At 38.8% G+C, this 19,441-nt stretch overlaps 1 protein-coding gene across 3 annotated transcripts in view; it reads right to left on the bottom strand.

Moving 5' to 3' along the window:
- The window catches only part of PCSK5 (proprotein convertase subtilisin/kexin type 5), a 233,342-nt gene that overhangs the window by 195,709 nt on the left and 18,192 nt on the right, over positions 1-19,441 (bottom strand). For all 3 annotated transcript variants that reach the window (XM_050329291.1, XM_050329293.1, XM_050329292.1), the window contains exon 2: positions 13,758-13,862. In XM_050329291.1, coding sequence (XP_050185248.1) covers positions 13,758-13,862 — 105 coding nt within the window. The remainder of the gene's footprint in view (positions 1-13,757; positions 13,863-19,441) is intronic.

Genomic DNA, 19,441 nt, shown 5'->3' with positions numbered 1-19,441 from the left:
TCTCATGCTTGTTTTACCACAGTAATTAGTGTACATATTAAAAAAAAAAGTAGAAATTTTGGATGGAATTTTTTTCTTTCCTTACAATAGTCCTGTAACTCTTGTCACAAATCATTTAAGTCCTTCAGACATCTGCATATGCTAATTTATAATTAAGTGATATATAACACGGAACAGTGCTATACTGGACTTAGCAAAGTAAATCAGTAGTCTCTTCAGTGATCAGTGTTCTACTGGGTCTTACACTTTACAGAAGTATCAGTGGCATATTTTACACCGCCCGATTTCACTAATTCTCTGGCATTTCAGATACCTTTGTAGCACAACTTAATAATTACTCTTACTTAGAATCATAGAATTATTAATGTTGGAAGAGACCCTTGAGACCATCAAGTCCAACCATCAATATAGCACCACCACCATGTTCACGATTAAACCATCCTTAAGTGCCATATCCACAGGTTTTCTCAACAGTTCCAGAGTGAACTGGGCAGTTCTGTTCCAATGCTTTACAACCCTTTCTGTGAAAAAAAATTTCCAAATATGTAATCTAAACCTCTCCAGACACAACTTGAGGCCATTTTCTCTCATCCTCTTACTTGTTACCAGAGAGGAAAGACTGATTCCCACCTTTCTACAGCCTTCTTTCAGGCAGCTGTAGAGAAGAATAAGGTCGACCCTGAGCCTCCTTTTCTGCATGCCCAGCTCCCTCAGCAGCTCCTCACATGACCTACTCTCCAGATCCTTCACCAGCTTTGTTGCTCATCTCTGGACTTGCTCCAGCACCTCAATGTCTTCCTTGAAGTGAGGGGTCTAGAACTGGACAAAGGACTCGAGATGCAGCCTCCCCAGCACCGAGTACAGGGGGCAATCCCTGCCCTAGTCCCGCTGACCACCCTCTTCTGATACAAGCCAATGATCTCACTGGCCTTCTTGGCCACCTGGGCACACTGACGAGCAGCACTGCCAGGTCGTTCTCCACTAGGCAGCTTTCCAGCCACTCCTTCCCCAGCCCGCATGGGGTTGTTGTAAGCCAAGGGTAGGACCTGGTACTTCACCTTATTGAATTTGATGTCATTGGCTTCAATCTATTGATCCAGCCTGTCCAGATCCCTCTGCAGCACCCTCCTACCCTCCAGCAGATCAAGGCTCCTACCCAACTTGCTGTCATCTGCGAACTTGCCAAGGGTGCACTCAATACTCACCCGGGTTGTCAGTGAAGATAATAAACAGGCTGAAGATAATAAACAAGGCTGACCCCAGTACTGAGCACTGGGGAACACCACTCTTCCATGACCAGTGTGCTTGTTCCTGACCTATCACTTTAAATCAACAGAGAATAATTGTCAGCATTGTCACCTCTGGAACAAGCTGCCTCTTTCTATCCTGACCTCCAGTCTCGCAGCTATCAGCAAAGTTTGCTGCTATTAAAACATGGATTATTGCACCTCTTAAGCATCATTATCATCACCATTTGAAATAAACTGAAAGACACATACTGCCAACCTAAGGAAACATAGCAGCCCAACCCCCAGTTAAATGAAAAAGGACTGAAGTTTCTTTTCCTACATTCAGTAGGCTGAAGAAAATCAAATATTTTTCCAATATTTTTCCAAAAGCACTATTTTAACACCCCACAAAATGTGGACAGTGCTTCCAAAGAGGCCTTACATCTCAATTCTGCAAATCAGACATCAAAAAGGTTTGAGTTACGCTTGATTAATGAACCTGCTAGTTACTGGTTTTATTTATTTTAAAGCCCCAGCTGAATCAAGGGCAACATTTCTGGTTTGCAACTTTGGGATGGCCCCTGTGCACATTCTGACATTTGAAACATGTCAAGTACAGTCATTCTGTTATGGATTCATAATACACAACACTTGTCATACTATAAATTGAGAAAAAGAAAATAAAGATCTTTATATCCGTGGCTATTATTTACGGGATAGATTTTTAAACTGCATATACTAAAGCTTTTCAGTCTCCAATCAGATCACTTACGGGGTTGCAGTGTGGCCTCTACAGACCTGACAAAATTTCTGCCATCTATGTTTCAATATGATTCAATAGCAATCTTTATCAGCTCTTTCTACTTTGTCTTCTGTGGGGATAAGAGGACTTCAAAATGGCCTGACATAAACATGATTCTTCATATGATTACTGTTTATGAATACTCTCTGTCCTTATAAAACCTTTTTTTTTCCAAACCAAGACAAACTTCAAATACACCAACATGTATCTTCTGAAGTATACAAACTTAAGCTTTGCTGGATAGAGTATGAGATGCAATAGAAGATGTCTGCTCTCAAGAGGGAAGACATTTCAGGAGCTTCAAAAATTGCAATGGTCTCCCATTAGTACTATTATTGTATTTCTAAGCATTTATCCAGTTCCTTTCCTCCTGATAGGAGAGGTTAGAATAAAAATAGTGGAATAACAAACACATATTAGCATCACACAACAGCTTAAATCACTTGACTGCATTTCCACTATTTGCCAGGACAGTGTGAAATTCAAAAGAGATGGTAAGAAATCTCAGTCTCTCGCAATGGCAACAGTTCCAGATTACCTAAGTAACCTCTTCAGACTACCTCATTACAGTGCATTTGGGCTCATAAAATGACATGTAAGTTTACCATATATCTGCATTGACCAGGGCTGCAAATCTCACTGCTAGATTCCTGCATCAAACTCAAGGGATACAGCAAGGACTCAAGAAAGAAGCCCTGATATAACAAAAAGAAGAGAAAAACAGATCCACAAGGAAGTGGTATTAGGATGTGTTCCTCGTTGAGGAAAGGGAAGCCTTTTAGGTCACAGTGTCCAAACACATATGCAGGTCATCAAACTGCTAAACAGGAGTATTCTTCAGACTCACAAATAGTTACACCAATGGGAGATAGCTGTAAGTTGAAGCTAAATAACCTCACATAAAGCAAAAACAGAACATCTTAAAACCTTCTGGATACTTTGCATTGTTGGCATAGTTTTAATCAGAATTGGAAACTCCTAAAACCTATGCTCTGCACCAAACAGAAATTAATTCTGACAAGCCACGTGACATCTAGTCAAAGATGGTTCGACTGTATGATCATAATCTTTCCTTTAGATTTTACGGATTATGAGTCTATTGGCAACTGTATTTTGGAGAAACAGTTTCTTAGGAACCACCTGGAAAACAGAAAAGCTTTTAGAATCTTGAAATTCTGGTTTTATTATACAATCACATGAAGTTGTTATAACATCTACAGATGAAAAGGAGATTGAGTCTCAGTTTGGTAAACTCGCTTAATATGAAATTTTTAATTTCTATCCTTTACAAAAGTAAAAATAAACCAATATTCTGGCCTCTATATATATTTAAAACTTCAGCGCCAATGCGAGTGACAGTATTTATTCTTCCTCAAACGATATAAAAAAACCCAAAAAAAAACCAACCAACCAAACAACAACAACAAAACAACACAGGAAAAATAATGTCAAACAATAATGTAGGTTAAACACAGCTTATGTAAGCAACAGTCAACACACCAATGCATATGACTGCTTTAAGTGAATTATATGGATTTAGAATGAGTGTTTTATTCTACTAAAATGTTGCTTGTATTCATAAAATGCTTCATGTGACACCAAGAGAAATACAATTCCACAGAATAAAATACATAACACTTGGTGTGCATTTGGCATTTGTAGAAGATTTTATTCAAGTGTCAACATTGTTAATGGTTTGCAGGTGGGGAGTCAGAAGCAGGAAGGAGCAAAGTTGTATGATGAAGGCTGCACAAGCACAGCTGTGAACAGGATGTAGGTGCCTGGCACCTCTTCTGAGCCATTGAAGCTGTTGAAGTGTAACAGATCAGCCAAAGAAGATTAGTGGCTTTCCAGTGGCACTGGTTTTTAATATGACTGCAAGAGAAAGGGGGGTTTTACACAAAAAAAAGTTGGATAACAGGGAGATTCTTTTTTTTTTTTTTGCTTTGTTTTGGGGACGGATGTCTTTTCAGCTCCCTGTTCCTGCCTTATCTATTCATATCATGATTTCTTGCAGTCCACCACTTAGAATTGTTGGGTGAGTCAACTACCACTGGAATTAGACTTGATTGTCTTGCCTGTAGAAGCAGGCAAACAGATGCAGAAAAATCTTCAGCATTACATCAGGAACATGCATTACTGCCAGAATGTTTTCCAAACGCAAAAGCTTAAAAAAAAAAGGAACTTTAATCCTCTTTTTTATTAATGTCCTGAAATACAATAATATCATCAGCATCAGAGGAAGCTGGATCTCCTCAGGAAATGGTGTGTTGAAGCTGTTCTGTTACATTCCTAGACAGTCTGTTCTAAGATGTACCTATACAAAACGTATTTTCTTTCAAACTTTCCCCATTGATATTTTGACACTTGGCCTTGAAGGATCAGCTGCTTCCAGAATGGTGTATCTTTCCACAGTTCAAAACTATGATCTCTTCAGCTGCTCCTCTTCTGACTCTTTTTATCATCCAGCAATTTTATAGCCCAGTAGCCAAACCAGCAACGTGCGATCTATCTGACATTAGCAATGCAAACTGACTCCAACTACAGCTAAAGCACACTTAATGTAACACAAGACCACTGCAGCTGTCAGAGCCACTGTCTTCTGCTGTTCTGGGAATACAGATTAAAAATTAAAGGACTAAGTCTCCTTATTTTAAAAAAAATTCAGTCATCCTATCATTTTTCACCTATAAACCTACTTTGCTGCTAAAAAACATAGAAGTATGTACTGCTTTACCAGAACTATAAAGAAACTCGAACACCTACTAGCATCTAAGGACTGTCAAGAGCTTTTCTTTACAACCCTCAGCTTTTACATATTTATAACTGCTATGATGAAATTGTCATCTTATGTGTTTAAATTTCCCACACATAGATCCACCTAAAGTGCTTTTGTCACTGTTAAGGCTGAGCAGCTCCTGAATTGTGAGAGGAACATAACATCCTTTTATTTTAGCCTGCAAATGGCTTTTCCTTGGGTTTGGTTTTGTTGTTGTTTTTGTTGTTGTTTGAGTTTTTTTAAATATCATTTTGCACTTGCAAAACAAAGCTGCACAAGTCTCTGCAATCTGCCTGCACATGCACTGCATGTCCCTTTGGTCTCACTTTGAACAAGAATGAGCATTCCCAGGTCGCACAGGGAGAGTCAACCATATAGATGTGCCATTAAGTAAAGAAGCATTCTGACAGAGAAGTGCCAAGAAAATCCCAGAATGAAGAGACTTTAGAAAGCATTTAGATAACTCTAAACTGGAGTCAGAACTGGGTAACCTTTGAGGCCCCTTCCAACCCAAATCATTCTAACTCAAGATACACAAGCTAAACCCAGTGATGCGTAACTAAGTTAGCCATTCAACATACCACATATACCTTTTGCACTTTCAGCCAAAGCAGATGCAACCTCTACTAGTCCCTGCTCAAATCAATTGCCAGCTGAAGACTCTCACAGTGTGCTGCACCAATACTGGAGTGTATGTGGCACAAATAATTTCTCCAAACTTTAATTCCATGGTTGTGATGCTGATGTGTTCTCTGGTGAAGCAGTATGTGGACAGAGTTTTTTCCCACTTATTCTAGTTATTTCAATGCTTTAAACAAAAAGGAATCAATGCCTAATTTTGAATATTGTGGTCTCAGAAAGTTTTAGCTCCTTCTCTTAGAGATGGCTGATTCCTTGCCTGCCACTTTAGTCAGCTGGTATCTTCCTCACTGACCATGAAGTCTAGAGACCGTAACAGCAGCTCTACCGTAATCCCCATAAACTGCTGAGAGCAGGAATGGAATATTTAACAGCTGTTTTGACACTGGGTTTCTGTGATGTTGCAAAAAATTCATAAAAAGGGTGAGGCACTGAAGTTTTTTTCCCCCAAAAAACCTGATCAAAATCCTGACACAACTCCTTGCCATCCTAAGGTCTTCCAATTTCCTTGCTCATCTCTCTACCATCTTAAGAAAATAATACTGTGCAAATAGCTAAAGACCATAATCCTGCAGAATAATGTTTTGGGGGTTTTTTTTGAGGAGGGTCCTCATTCACTACACTAATTAGGAAGTGAACCAGTTAAAACCTCTCAAACAATTTTTCAATTCTCTTCCAAAAGTTAACAATGACACTGTCATTGCCAAGGAGCTCTGTAAAAAGACTTGGCTACTGGAAAATTGGAATCTAATCTAATATTTCTTTTTAATGCACTTGCAATATAGATATATTGAGGGGACAAAACCCCTTTGAGGCAGGTGCCTGCAACTGGGATAATCATGATTAAAAGAAAATCAAATACTAATATTTTTCAATAAAAAATTCCATATTCCCCAACAGTGAACATTTCTCTTTTCTGAAATCATATTACACTGAATTCTTGCTGGTCATTTTGCTGCATTTAGTAGAAAACATCAAAAGGTAATTCCACTAGGAAGCTTCAGTGATTATTTTTTGTTTCTTGAAGTTCTAACAGCAAAGTCAGTTACCACATTAATATAGTAAAAGAATGAGACATTAAGAAAGATTTTATTCTTCAGAAATTCTCATCAGTGTTACTATTAACTTCATTAAATATTTGTACCTATTGTATAAATGAAGAGAAATCACCATTATGTGACTGAAGAACTTTTATTTCCTCTTACAGAAGCACTGGATTTCACCAGCAGAGAAAAAATGGAAGGCCACATATATTCACGTGATATTGGTTTTTCATCTTTAAGCTACAATCCACCCAAGGTTCAGGTTTAAACTGGTTTTGTATCTACCACAGACCACACACTGTTCCATATACAGAAAAGGAACACTAAATTTTAGGTTGCTGTCCTTCAGAACAATTAGAAGTTTTACCCTACTTTCTCAAGTGTTTCAGGTATTGGGTTTGTGTAGAACCCACCTGGAGTGCAGCATCCAATTCTGGAGTCCTCAGTGCAGGAAGGACACAGCCTTGTTGGAGCAAGTCCAGAGAAGGATCACAAAGACTGAGGGTTGGAGTACCTCTTCTATGAGGAAAGACTGAGAGTTGAGTTCTTTGTCCAGGAGAAGAGAAGACTCCAGGAAGACTTTATTGCAACCTTGCAGTACGTATAGGGGATCAATAAGAAAAATTGGGACAAACTTTTTAGCTGGGCCTATAGCTATAGGTCAAGAGGTAATGGTTTTAAACTAAAAGAGGGTGGATTCTGATTAGATATAAAGAAGAAATTTTTTACAATGAGGGTGGTGAAAACCTGGAACAGGTTGCCCAGAGGTGGCAGGTGACCCATCTCTGATTCAAGGTCAGGTCAAAGAGGGCTCAGAGCAGCCGGATTTAGTTGAAGATGTCCCTCCTCATTGTGTGGGGGGGTTGGACTAGATGACTTTTAAAGGGTTCCTTCCAACTCTTCTAAGGTAACGGAAAACCACCTACAAAATGCAGCTGCAATCCACTCCATTACTGCTCTACTCCCTTTTTTTTCTCTAGGTCTAGGTGTATTTTGAACTGCTGTCATTATTGAGCCACAAATGAAAGTAAGTCCAATGCAGACTCATCACGCTAAAAATATTCCTGATTCCTGCTGAAGCAACACAGACTTCCCAGTGATTTTTGCTGCTGATGAATATGGTTTAAACTAAAAGTAATTTCATAGGCACCTCAGTAAGTACAGATTTCAACCGCCATTAAGCAAACAAAATATCTACCAAATTGTGCAAAATTTACAATGCAACAAGCAGCTAGAACAACATTAATTACAGCAGGATCTACCAGAGTTGTCAGTGAACAGCAACTTCATATTTCAAAAAGCCATAAAAAAAACCCTGAGTTGTAGGACTATCTGCTCATGTTTACATTAAATTAATACTTCAGAGGCAGGTTACACAGGCAGATGTTGCTACGCCCTCTCATTCACTGTGATTTAGTTCATGTTCTAACTCACCCAAAAACAGGCTCCTTGGAAATAGTAAGTCTTAGTCCTGATTTTCACTAAGTTAAAGATGGAAAAATTGCTTAAGTAAAACTTTGTGAGGCAACTAAGTAAAGGCTCCACAGTAGTAAATTGTTTAATAACTAACTTAAACCTCCAGTCAAACTCTGAACATGAAAACAGCATGACAGTCCCTATTATTTAGCAACCAAGTAGCATCATATTGACTCTTGGTCCCCTGTGTTCTTGTATATTTTAGGGCTACCCACACACACATCACTAACTCACCTGATCTCACTGTTCAACTGTTATTTGGCTAATAAAATCTTTTTGTTCACTAAGGTTTAACAACTAAACACATAACATTGCCAATACGAAATACAATCTTACTCATAACGACATTCTCATATGAATTTCTGTAAGCTTCAAGTCTGTGGTGCTGGCTTTTAAAAGCCCTAGGTTACTCGTGGCTGTTTTAATTCTGCTCCCCTCTACCCTCTCAAAAACACAACTGTCCTACCAGTAATAAGGACAGGATTCTGCCATTAATTTCCTATCCTCTAAAGATAGCTCAGATCATTGGTGTAATCAAAGATATGCTTGCCAACATTTTACATGCTGCTATCAAGAGTTCTGCTCAGCTTGTTATGGTAAAGGTTAAGCCTTCCTCCCTTCCTTCCCCGTACTAACATTTTTTTATCACCAGGTTGTACTGATCCGCTCTTTGTGTGGTGAGGTCAGGCTGGATAACATGCAAATGTCTGAAGCACTGTTTTCCCAGGTATTCTGATCCTGGAGATGAGTTGACAAAGGTATGGCACTTCTGCAAAATCACGTTCCAGCAGAGTATCTTCCTGAAATTAGGTAGCTTTACCTTTTATTTTAGTGGAAATTCTTCTATTTGTCAAAGATGAATGAACCTGACCCATCAATAGTTCAAACCCCAAATAAAACTATCTGAAATTAATTAAAATGAAAAAACTATGAGCTTCCATCTTAATAGAGATAGATAAACAAACACTAATGCTGCAAAATTGGTAAATGTGATACTTTACAGGAACACAAATTATTAATTCTACATTTTTGAGCATCACTGTGGGCCACATGTCCTTTTCAAATCTCCACTGAGATGTGAAACATTGGGGCTCTCATAAGCAAAATGGAACAAACTTTAGTATATCTGTTTGAATGAAATATCCCTCTTAAAGCTGCCTTATATATATATATACTTATTCTGTGGGATATTTGTTACCATATGAGTCACAAATTTCATTATCACAGCTCGTCACTAAAACTCATCTTATGTAACAGTTCAGTATAAAAAGACTTTCTCAGATATGCTGTCCATTTAAATTACATGTACTGCTGTCATGCCTAGGCACTTCAACTCACATTTCATCAGAATTGCAATCTCTTCACTAACAAAAGAGCTCCACCTGATTTTCCTTATGCTTTCTATTTTTGTAACGTCTGACTTTCAGACTGTGTTTTCAATCTATGTTTGCAATATTTCTAACTTTGTGACTTCATTTCACCACAGCAGCAAACCCAGATGCACACCTCAGCTCCTTATTCCCCCCCCAAGAAGTGCCATAACAGTCTGGTTTCAATACAGGTAGAGGCCCTACCAGCAATACACTCAACTAACTAATAGTTGAATTAGAGCTTCCTGATACCTTTCAGCTCTGGACTAATTCTTCCCACTTCCTTTTCGCTCCTGCTCCCATTGTTTCATGCACTGTAGCATCATCAAAATTACTTTGCAGGGCAAACCCTATGGAGCTAAAAAAGGCTCTCGAGTCATAGTATGGTGCTTTCGTTGACCCCTGCCAAAGGCCAATCACAAGCAGCACATCAGCCAGAGAGACCAGAAACCTCTGTAATAGATTTCATTCATTGATGCATAGTACTAGCATTGATGCATAGTACTGATCTCTCCTTTAAATCCACAGACTTCTTTCACTTCTGTGTTCCCCTATCAACACATAGGAAACACTACATAAGTATACACAGGCCTAGAAAAGATGATGTAGATAGAATCATAGAATCATAGAATAGATTGGGTTGGAAAAGACCTCCAAGATCATCAAGTCCAACCCCTGATCCAACTCTAATTACTATATCATGGCACTAAGGGCCATGTCCAATCTCTTTTTAAAAACTTCCAGGGATGGTGAATCCACCACCTCTCTGGGCAGGCCGTTCCAATGCCTGATCACCCTCTCTGTAAAGAATTTCTTCCTAACATCTAATCTAAACTTCCCCTGGCAGAGCTTGAGCGCATGTCCCCTTGTCCTGTTGTTGGTTGCCTGGGAGAAGAGACCAACCCCCACCTGGCTATAACTTCCCTTCAGGTAGTTGAAGAGAGTGATGAGGTCACCTCTAAGCCTTCTCTTCTCTAGACTAAACAATCCCAGCTCCCTCAGCCTCTCCTCATAGGACTTGTGCTCAAGTCCCTTCACCAGCCTGGTTGCTCTTCTCTGGACCCACTCCAGCACCTCAATATCCTTCCTGAACTGAGGGGCCCAGAGCTGAACACAATACTCAAGGTGCGGCCTCACCAACGCAGAGTACAGGGGAAGGATCACTTCCCTGCTCCTGCTGGCCACACTGTTCCTGATCCAGGCCAGGATGCCATTGGCCTTCTTGGCCACCTGGGCACACTGCTGGCTCATGTTCAGCTTCCTGTCAATCAGCACCCCCAGGTCCCTTTCCACCTGGCTGCTCTCCAGCCACTCTGTCCCCAGCCTGTAGCGCTGCAGGGGGTTGTTGTGGCCAAAGTGCAGGACCCGGCACTTGGCCTTGTTGAACTTCATCCCGTTGGAGTCAGCCCAACTCTCCAGTCTATCCAGGTCCCTCTGCAGAGCCCTCCTGCCTTCTGGTAGGTTGACACTCCCTCCCAACTTGGTGTCATCAGCAAATTTGCTGATGATGGACTCAATCCCCTCATCTAGGTCATCGATAAAGATGTTAAACAGGACTGGGCCCAGCACTGATCCCTGGGGGACACCACTGGTGACCGGCCGCCAGCTGGAGGCAGCCCCGTTCACCAGCACTCTCTGGGCCCGGCCCTCCAACCAGTTCCTAACCCAGCACAGAGTGCCCCTGTCCAAGCCATGGGCTGCCAGCTTTTCCAGGAGTATATTATAAAGCAATGTTTCAAATTTTCTACATTACAATCTATGTTAAGGAAATAAAAACCTCATACAAGCATTTCTTCCTAAAATTACTTAATTCTTTACATCTCTAGAAGAAAACGTAGCATTGCTAGGTGAGGATGTGGATGATAATGGAGATAATGGACAATTGTGTTATACTGTATATCCTTTGTCTTTTCATGTAAATAAAGATGGTATGGGGTTAATACAGGTTAATGTTGAGGAAACTGTCAAAATGTGTAATTCACACATCTTCAGTTTATCACAATATCATAGAGGATGGTAAATACCTCCAATATCATCAAGGCCAACCTTTGGCCAATCACCACCTTGTCAACTAGACAACATGTCCAGTTGCCATGTCCAGTTATTTTGTTCTGTTGAGTCTATTCATAATTTTTATAACAGTGTCAAGAGGCTTTTCCAGAAGAAAAGATCTTCAAAACAATTCATTAATTGAAATCCATGACAGCAAGACTTTCTATTACTTCTACATCTTTCACTGTGTATTCACACAATGAAATCAAACACTATCCATGCAAATAGCTCAGAAATACTAAATTTCATAATGGTTCTTCCATTATATGTCAGCTATTTACATAATAAATTGCCACTTGATAAGAATTCCATCATTTAAAATTTTGTAAAGAAGCAAATTAGTGATCTAGGTCTGAAGCAAGCTCAGAACAAGTGCGTGTTACGGGGAGATGATTTTAAGCATTAAGTAAACAGCGATTAAATTATTTGGAATATAAACAAATCTCAGCGTTTCTATGTTCGTAAATACACACGCCATCTAATCTGCTGCAAATATTGGCATTAGATACCGTCACACTCATATAGTAGTGTTATGCTCCTTTCAAATTTTCACAGCAATGCAGTGTACCTTATTTACATTAAACCTTTTGTTTTAAAAGGACCAGCTTACATAGTACAATTAATTGCCAGTCTGCTTTAATAATCATTAGATGTTATACACGCTGAGGACAAAGTAGTCTTCATGTTACAAATGCAATATTGACATGTCTGCAGCCACACAAGAGTTCTCAAGCTCAGGTTCAGTGAACCAGCCACAAAGTGAAGTACAAACACTTTTTGCCAGATCTAGGTATTAGACTGGTGGTTCTCTTTGGTTACAGAATCATTAAGACAATCTTCACCAGAGCTTCTCAATATCGAAGTGATATGTAACAATGATTCAGAAATTCAGGAGTTCCATACCATCAGCAGCACGTACTGGGGACAAGACTTAAATGGCGTAATATGGAAAACACTGGAAAATAAACAGTAACTCTGATTTTATGCTGTGCTCTGCCTTAGAGTCTCTTACTATTCGTGCAAAAGCAGTCTTGGTTCTGCCAGGGGTGCAGAAGGGGCATCTGGAAGCTGGGTGTAACACCAAAGTTTATGGTGGTACTTTCACGTGAAGTAGTGCATTTGTGTGTAAATTGCTCCCATCTGTGTACACAGAAAGAGCATGGACTAACACAGATGTGAACACTTTCCCTTCCTTTCACATTTTCATCTATTCTGTGTGCAGTGCTTGCTGTTTGAATGGTGGGTGTCAGTACTGATGGGAACAGAGATTTGGGCCCTGATCATTTTCATACTAATCCCCAATACAGACTGCTCAGCAAAGCTAGTGGTGCTTTTAAGGGTTGAGCAGTTCAGCCTTAACACAGAAATGAACACAGCTCTGTGTGCACTTTCCTAGTCTTGTCCCATCCTCAAGTGGAACTTCAGCTCTCAATACAGCTTTCCAGACTGAAGAAATATTCCTAAATGATGCTCAACTTGTACAGTGTTCAAACTCTTTTACTGGTAACTTTTCCTTCTCATAAATTATTTGTCAAGTAAAACCTGATAAATCCTTCACAGACCATGATCATCATCCATTAACTTTTAAAAAGCTTGACTCTGTTATGACCACACTACTGGTTTGGGGGGGTTGTTGGCAAAACTGCATTGCATGAACAGCAAAAAAAAAAAGCTAATGAGATCTTCACCAAACTTCCTTTCTGAAAGAAAACCAGAGGAAATCCAATTCTACAGTCAGTGATGAAGCTACTAATCACTGAAATTAAAGGATTTTTAAAAAAGTGTGTCCTGAGTAGAGATACGCAAGGATATTATACTTAAGTATAAATCAGTAATTAAATTAACAGTTACCTATTATAATGTATACTACATAGAAATGGCACTATTTTTCAAACAGATGTCAAAATTAGGATCAGCAGGAACTACCAAAAGGACCACAGAATATTCTTCTTAATCCCTCAAAAACCAAATCCAGAAAAAAAGCAAGAGAAACTTTGCTCTGAACATTGTACCATCCTACATTGCTCATTTTTATTTTGAAAGCTGGTTGTTTTACAAAAGGGGATCTGTAGACATAAATGTTATGCATGTGGTTTTGCAGAGAGGCACAGCACAGTGATTAGTGCATTAACAAAATTCCTATACTCATCCAGGAATAATGTTGGACCTCATGTTCCAAGAACAGCACATACTTAATAGCTTGGTATTGTCTTCACTTTGTTTTAATGAGAAGCAGAACCTTAGAAAACAGATAGTGTGTCAATTCTTGTAACGCGGTATGCCATTCAGATGAATGTCCTCTGGTATAATATTTCATATAAAAAATGCAAAGGCTTTTTCCTCAGACACATGTGTGGATTTTCTTACCTTTGGTTCCATTGAAATGAAGCTGTGGGTACCTCTACTTGAGAGAACTGACCTTTTAATTGTTTTACTATGGTAGAAGTGGTAGTAATCCTTCAGTGTTCCAATCTGTAAGAGTAGGGAAGAAAAAAAGAAGGAGACTTAATTTATGAAAACCGGTTTTCTGTTTTTCATTTCTTAAAAGTCTATAAATTATGCAATTTCCTGTGTGCTGAAATGTTACTTGAACCCACTGATCATCTTTCAAAAGAAGGACATACGATATGAAATAGATGGAGTATCCTTCAGGCAGTAACTGCATAACCAAAGATTATAACTGAGCTGCTTAGTCTGGCTGTATCTACCTTTTTAATGTTTAATTTATATGCAGTACTTTAAGTAATTCTATATCAATCTATATCCAAACTGTCCTCAAATGCCAAGTATTTCAATCATCAAACGGCTATAGGGTTATTAAAAAGCATTTCAGCTAGTTTGCTTAAGGAAATGTACTGTAAAACATACTAGATTTGGTTATTTATATAAATAAATTATTTAAAGGATATTCACAGCCTCAGACTATCCGACAAGAATATCCTTCCCTTTCTAACAAACACCGGCAAAAAAGAAGTAGAAGAAAGAAAGATGGAAATGATAACTTCATAGGATAATAACTCGCTTGAAGTACAAAAACAATTAATGCAAAATAGCAAATTTCACAATGGTACAATAAAAATGCTTTTTATTCATCCCTTCCATACACAGTAGCAACATAAATATTAAACTAAGATGGCCTTCACCATTTGAAATTTTCCTTTCCAGAGTCATCACTATCTAAACCCTAATAATTTGAAAATTCAGTTTCACTCACTTAAACATTCAGTCTCACCATCTTTGGGAGAAGGTCTTTCCAAATCATTTGGAATTCAACCTACTATTGCACTGCAAAAATCTTGTAAGACACTTAATAATTTGGTTTCAAGTTCCTCAATCATGACTAAAAAAAAAAAGGGACAATTGAGCTTACTGTCATTTCAAGTTAAAACTCAAAGTGACCTCAGGAAACAGGCTTGGTTTTGTAAATGAGCTGAATGGTATCACCAGAGAGAATGGAGCAACACTTGGAAAATTTAATCTTAAAAAATCCCACAGTATTCTGAATTTGCATCTATAAGAACACACATGTAGGAAACCTGAAAGTTCAAGAGTAAAGACTCAAAGAGAACTGGAAATAAGTTACTGAAAAATTCCAAGAATATAATATTAGAAAACAAAAATCTTGAGACAATATCAAAGTAGACTACTAAGAAATATTGATAGAAAATCTCAACAATTTAAATTAATTCGCCTTATTGGGAAAAGCACAACAGTGTCTAAGATATAACCCCAAATATGTGCAGTTGGTCCATCAATATCTTCATTTCAGGAAGAGTGACTTACATTTAGTTTAAGTCAAATAAAACATTCAGTTAAAACAAGTTAGTTTATCATAAATTAAATAGGAATTGGTTTATCTAAGCCTAATTAAAATATATTACCACTGGAATGATTTTCATGCAGCCTTCTCTTTGAAAGGCTGAAGTGGCACAAATGTAGCATGGTTGAGCCCAGTTGTAGTGAACAAGGCTACATCTGGCTGGTGACTGGTCACTCCAGATGTTTCTCAGGGCTCAGTCCTAGGAGTACTTCTGTTCAATATATTTACCAACAATCTGGATACAGAAGTTAAGTTTGTTGGTTATACCAAACTGGAAGACACTGTTGACTCTCTTGAGGGACCAGAGGCCTTGCAGAGGGATCTAGACAGATCAGAGTATTAGGCTATGTTTAATGGAGTGAAATTTAAAAAGTTGAAATGCTGGATTCTGCATTGAGGATGAAGTAATGCCAGGCACAAGTGTAAAATGGGAGAGGAGTGAGCCAAACTGCATCCTGGGGTGCATCAAACACAGCATAACCAGACAGACAAAGGAGGTTGTTATCTTGCTGTATTCAGTTTTGGTAGGCCTCATTTGGAGTTCTGTGTGCAGTTCTGGGATCCACAATTTAAGGATGTGAAGGTCCTTGAATGTGTCCAGAGGAAGGCAACAAAGCCGGTGAATGGCCTGGAAGGTATGGCTTGTTAAGTGGACCTGAGCACACTGAGTTTGTCTGGTTTGGAGAATAGGAGGCTGAGGGGCAACCTCATTGCTCTCTAGAGCTTCCTGAAGAGGGGACAAGCAGAGGGATTTGCTGATCTCTTGCCCTGGGATCCAGGGATAGGATGTGTGGGAATGGTTCAGAGTGCCATCAGGGGAGGTTCACACTGGAGTTTAGGAACTGTTACTTTACCAGAAGGATTGTTAAACAGTGAAACAGGTTTCCTGGGGAGGTCATCAATGCCCCAGGTCCATCAGTATTTAAGAGACTTTTGGACGATGCCCTTAATAACATTGATGTAAGTCTTGCTCAAGCCTCAATCAGTTGACTAGATGACCCCTGTAGATCCCTTCCAATTCTATTCTATCCTATCCTATCATACCCTATTCAATTCTATTCTGTTCTACACCATTCATTTTCAGTACAGTAACTTAAGTTTATTCTAATTTTAACAGCCTGTAGCATAGCACAGTTCTGTATCACCAGGTTACTGCTGCACCCTTTGTACTACCATTTGTATCAACCACTGAAGTTTGGTGCCAGGCTTAGCACAAGTGCAGGTGATGGTATGCTACCCTGAGATAGAGGGTTGTAATCAGTTACTTCCTGGATCTTTCCTGAACTGACCAGTAGCTTCCAACAGGTCTGAAATGCTGATCTTGCTTCTTAAGTCCTCAGAAACCTGTGAAGCACATATTCATCATAACAGGCTCTTCCACAAAGGCTACTGAACTTTTATTGATCTTGCTGTCTTCAGAGTAAATTAGAAAGCCACTACTTTGTCAGTGTGTGTCTACACAAGCACACACATTAGTGAAAGGACTCAGCTCAGACAGGTAGCTGTATTGTACCACTTCAGAGAATTGCATAAATAGAAAGGTCATATTATAGGGAAAATAAGCATCTGTTCTGCTTTGTGTTACAAAGGTCTGAGTACCACCAGTCCTTGCATTAGTTTGAGGGTTTTATTTTTTCAATTAATTACTGAAGGCTAGCCCTAGCTGACCACTCTGAGAGCATCCAAAACAGCAAATTTAGGAGATGACCTAATTGCACTTCTGGAGGTCCTACAGTTTAGCATCTACTAAAAGAGACTAGAGGGATCTGTGTTCTACCTTCCAGTCCAAGTAGGACAGTATGAGGTTTTGTAATCCTTGACAGCTGTATTCCCTCTGAGACCTTGAGCTGAGGAGACAGAATTAAGCCCTCGGAATTACATGTGGTAATTGCAATGCCATGTCTTCCAAGCACCACAGTTTTAGATAACAACAATTATTAATATTAGCAGTGATTATTCAAAATTGTGAGATCTACAGTTTTAGCTCATAATTGTCAAGGAATTAAAAGGATCTCATTTTTTTTAAATGTAATTTAATTCATATTCACTCTGCCTCTCACAGCAAAGTCACACCAGCATTATTAAAAATTTTGTTGACTTTTTTTCCCTTAGTGGGAATTTACTTAGACCTTCCAAATCCTTGGACCACTAAGCGAAGAGTTAAACCATGGAACTACAGCACAATAAAACTTACCATTATGTATCTTCTTGTTAAATTGTTTTTTAAACTTTTAACTCCCAGGTCCTAGAGACACACTCAGAGAAAAGCAACGCAAAGACAGAAACACCAGAATCCTGAGCTAACTACTCTAATACTAAAGACTGATGGCAATTTAACACTTGGTCCTTGGGAAATCTTTTTAACCTCCTTTTTTATCTGCAGGACGTGATGTCTTTAAAAAGAAACAGGGAAATATTGCCTGGTCAAAAGCAAGAAGAATGGACAGCAGGGGCAGGGGAGAATTAATCTCTTCAGAAGTAATATTCATACCTGAACATTTTAAAGAGATCTATATATACATTTTAGTTGCACTATACTGTATTTTTTCAAGGCTGAAATAATTTCTGGACGTAACAATCCTACAATATCAAAGTGGTATCCCAGAAAATCAAGCACCCACACCTATTCACATTAATTTTATATTTATCATGTCTTATTTTCTATTTAAAATTGAGAAAATGTGTGAATTTTAAAGATCTACAAAACAAGAGCCAAACTTCCTGAGCTTATTCTTGAAAAATGTTTCTCCTATATATTCTTTTATAGTCTAACATTAAGATAATTTAGTACATAATTACTGAATTAATTCATCTACATCTGCATTGTGTCCTCATGAACTCTTCAAGGAAACACAACTGCTAAAGCAAACTATTAAATATACTTCAAATGTATTTATATGATCACCAAACTGACATATCTGACTAAGCTCTTCAATTACTCCTGAAACTTCTTTGTAGCTAAACATGAGTAGGGAAGTTGCTCCAGCTACTGTGAAGGAACCTAAGAGATGCTTCTTAGCTGGTAAATAAACTTTTTTTTAAGAGACAAATGTTCTAAACATCTAGCTGCAGAGTGCTCTTCTCCCAGTGGACTGAATGGAAAACAATATGCTGCTGATTTGGTTAATTGGGTCCCTGTTTCTCCAGTCTTTAACGACTTTGTGCTAAATGAATTTTGTAAAGGAAAACAGATCAGATTCAAATTTGGTTCTGAACTCTCTAAAGCACTAGAAGAGCCAAAGAAGCACAGAAACACCCTGTGCAGATCTGGAACACAGAACATTATAAATAGGCACATTGATGTATTGCACATGGGGTTGAAGATATGATCCTTCCCATCTTGCAAAAATTTCCAAACTACTACTACAGTCCTCGACAGAAGAAAATATCAAAAACAGAGACATGAAGAAAGTTTATCAGGTTTACTATTATCATCTCATTTTAACAAAATCATTTCAACTCTATTTCAAACTTTTAATTTCTTCAGATTGAAGCATTTTCATTTTTCTCTGAATTATCATTTCTGGTGCACTCTGCATAATGTGACAACATTTTTAACATTTTCATAGAATCACAGAATGGATGACACCAAGCTGCAGCTGACTACAGAGGGACCAGAACAAGCTTGAAAAGTGAGTCTATGGGAACTTCATAAGGTTTAACAAGACCAAATGCAAGGTGTAGTTAAAATTTAAATGGCAAATCTCATCAAGTGAGTCCAAAGCCTTTACTGATCCTTGTTGGCCCCTTGTTATCCATAGGTATAGGCAGGTTCACTGAAACTACAGAAAACTCCCCCCCCTTTCCTTCTTGTGTCCCTCCAGACTTAAGTATTAAGAATATTAAATCCAGGGTTCTCATCTCAGCATTTAGGGGCAAGGAAACCCTGCAAAGTCTGTTCACTGACCTAATAAATTAAAGCACTCATATCTGGAAAGGGTATGCTCATTCAAGACGTAGAACCTAAACTTGAGTTGTATTGTAAAAAGCAAAACCATGTACTGGAGTTTTTGTTGGAGTGGGTTTTTTTCAGAGTGCCAACACTTTCCCAACCTTCAGCTTTCTTGTCCAGAACCTTATTGTTGGGTCAGCACTGGCAGATACAGCACACAGAGGCTGGAAGAGCAACCGCCATAAGGACGTTCACAGAGCTGCTCCCCCATCTGAGCTGTAGACTGAGATGCGGGCTCTTTCTCTCCCAAATATAACCTCAAATTGAAAGTATTTTTTT

Source organism: Myiozetetes cayanensis, unplaced genomic scaffold, assembly GCF_022539395.1.
Source record: "Myiozetetes cayanensis isolate MyiCay16 unplaced genomic scaffold, myiCay2020 scf4, whole genome shotgun sequence".
Classification (NCBI taxonomy): domain Eukaryota; kingdom Metazoa; phylum Chordata; class Aves; order Passeriformes; family Tyrannidae; genus Myiozetetes; species Myiozetetes cayanensis.
This window is presented reverse-complemented; position numbering and strand designations above follow the sequence as displayed.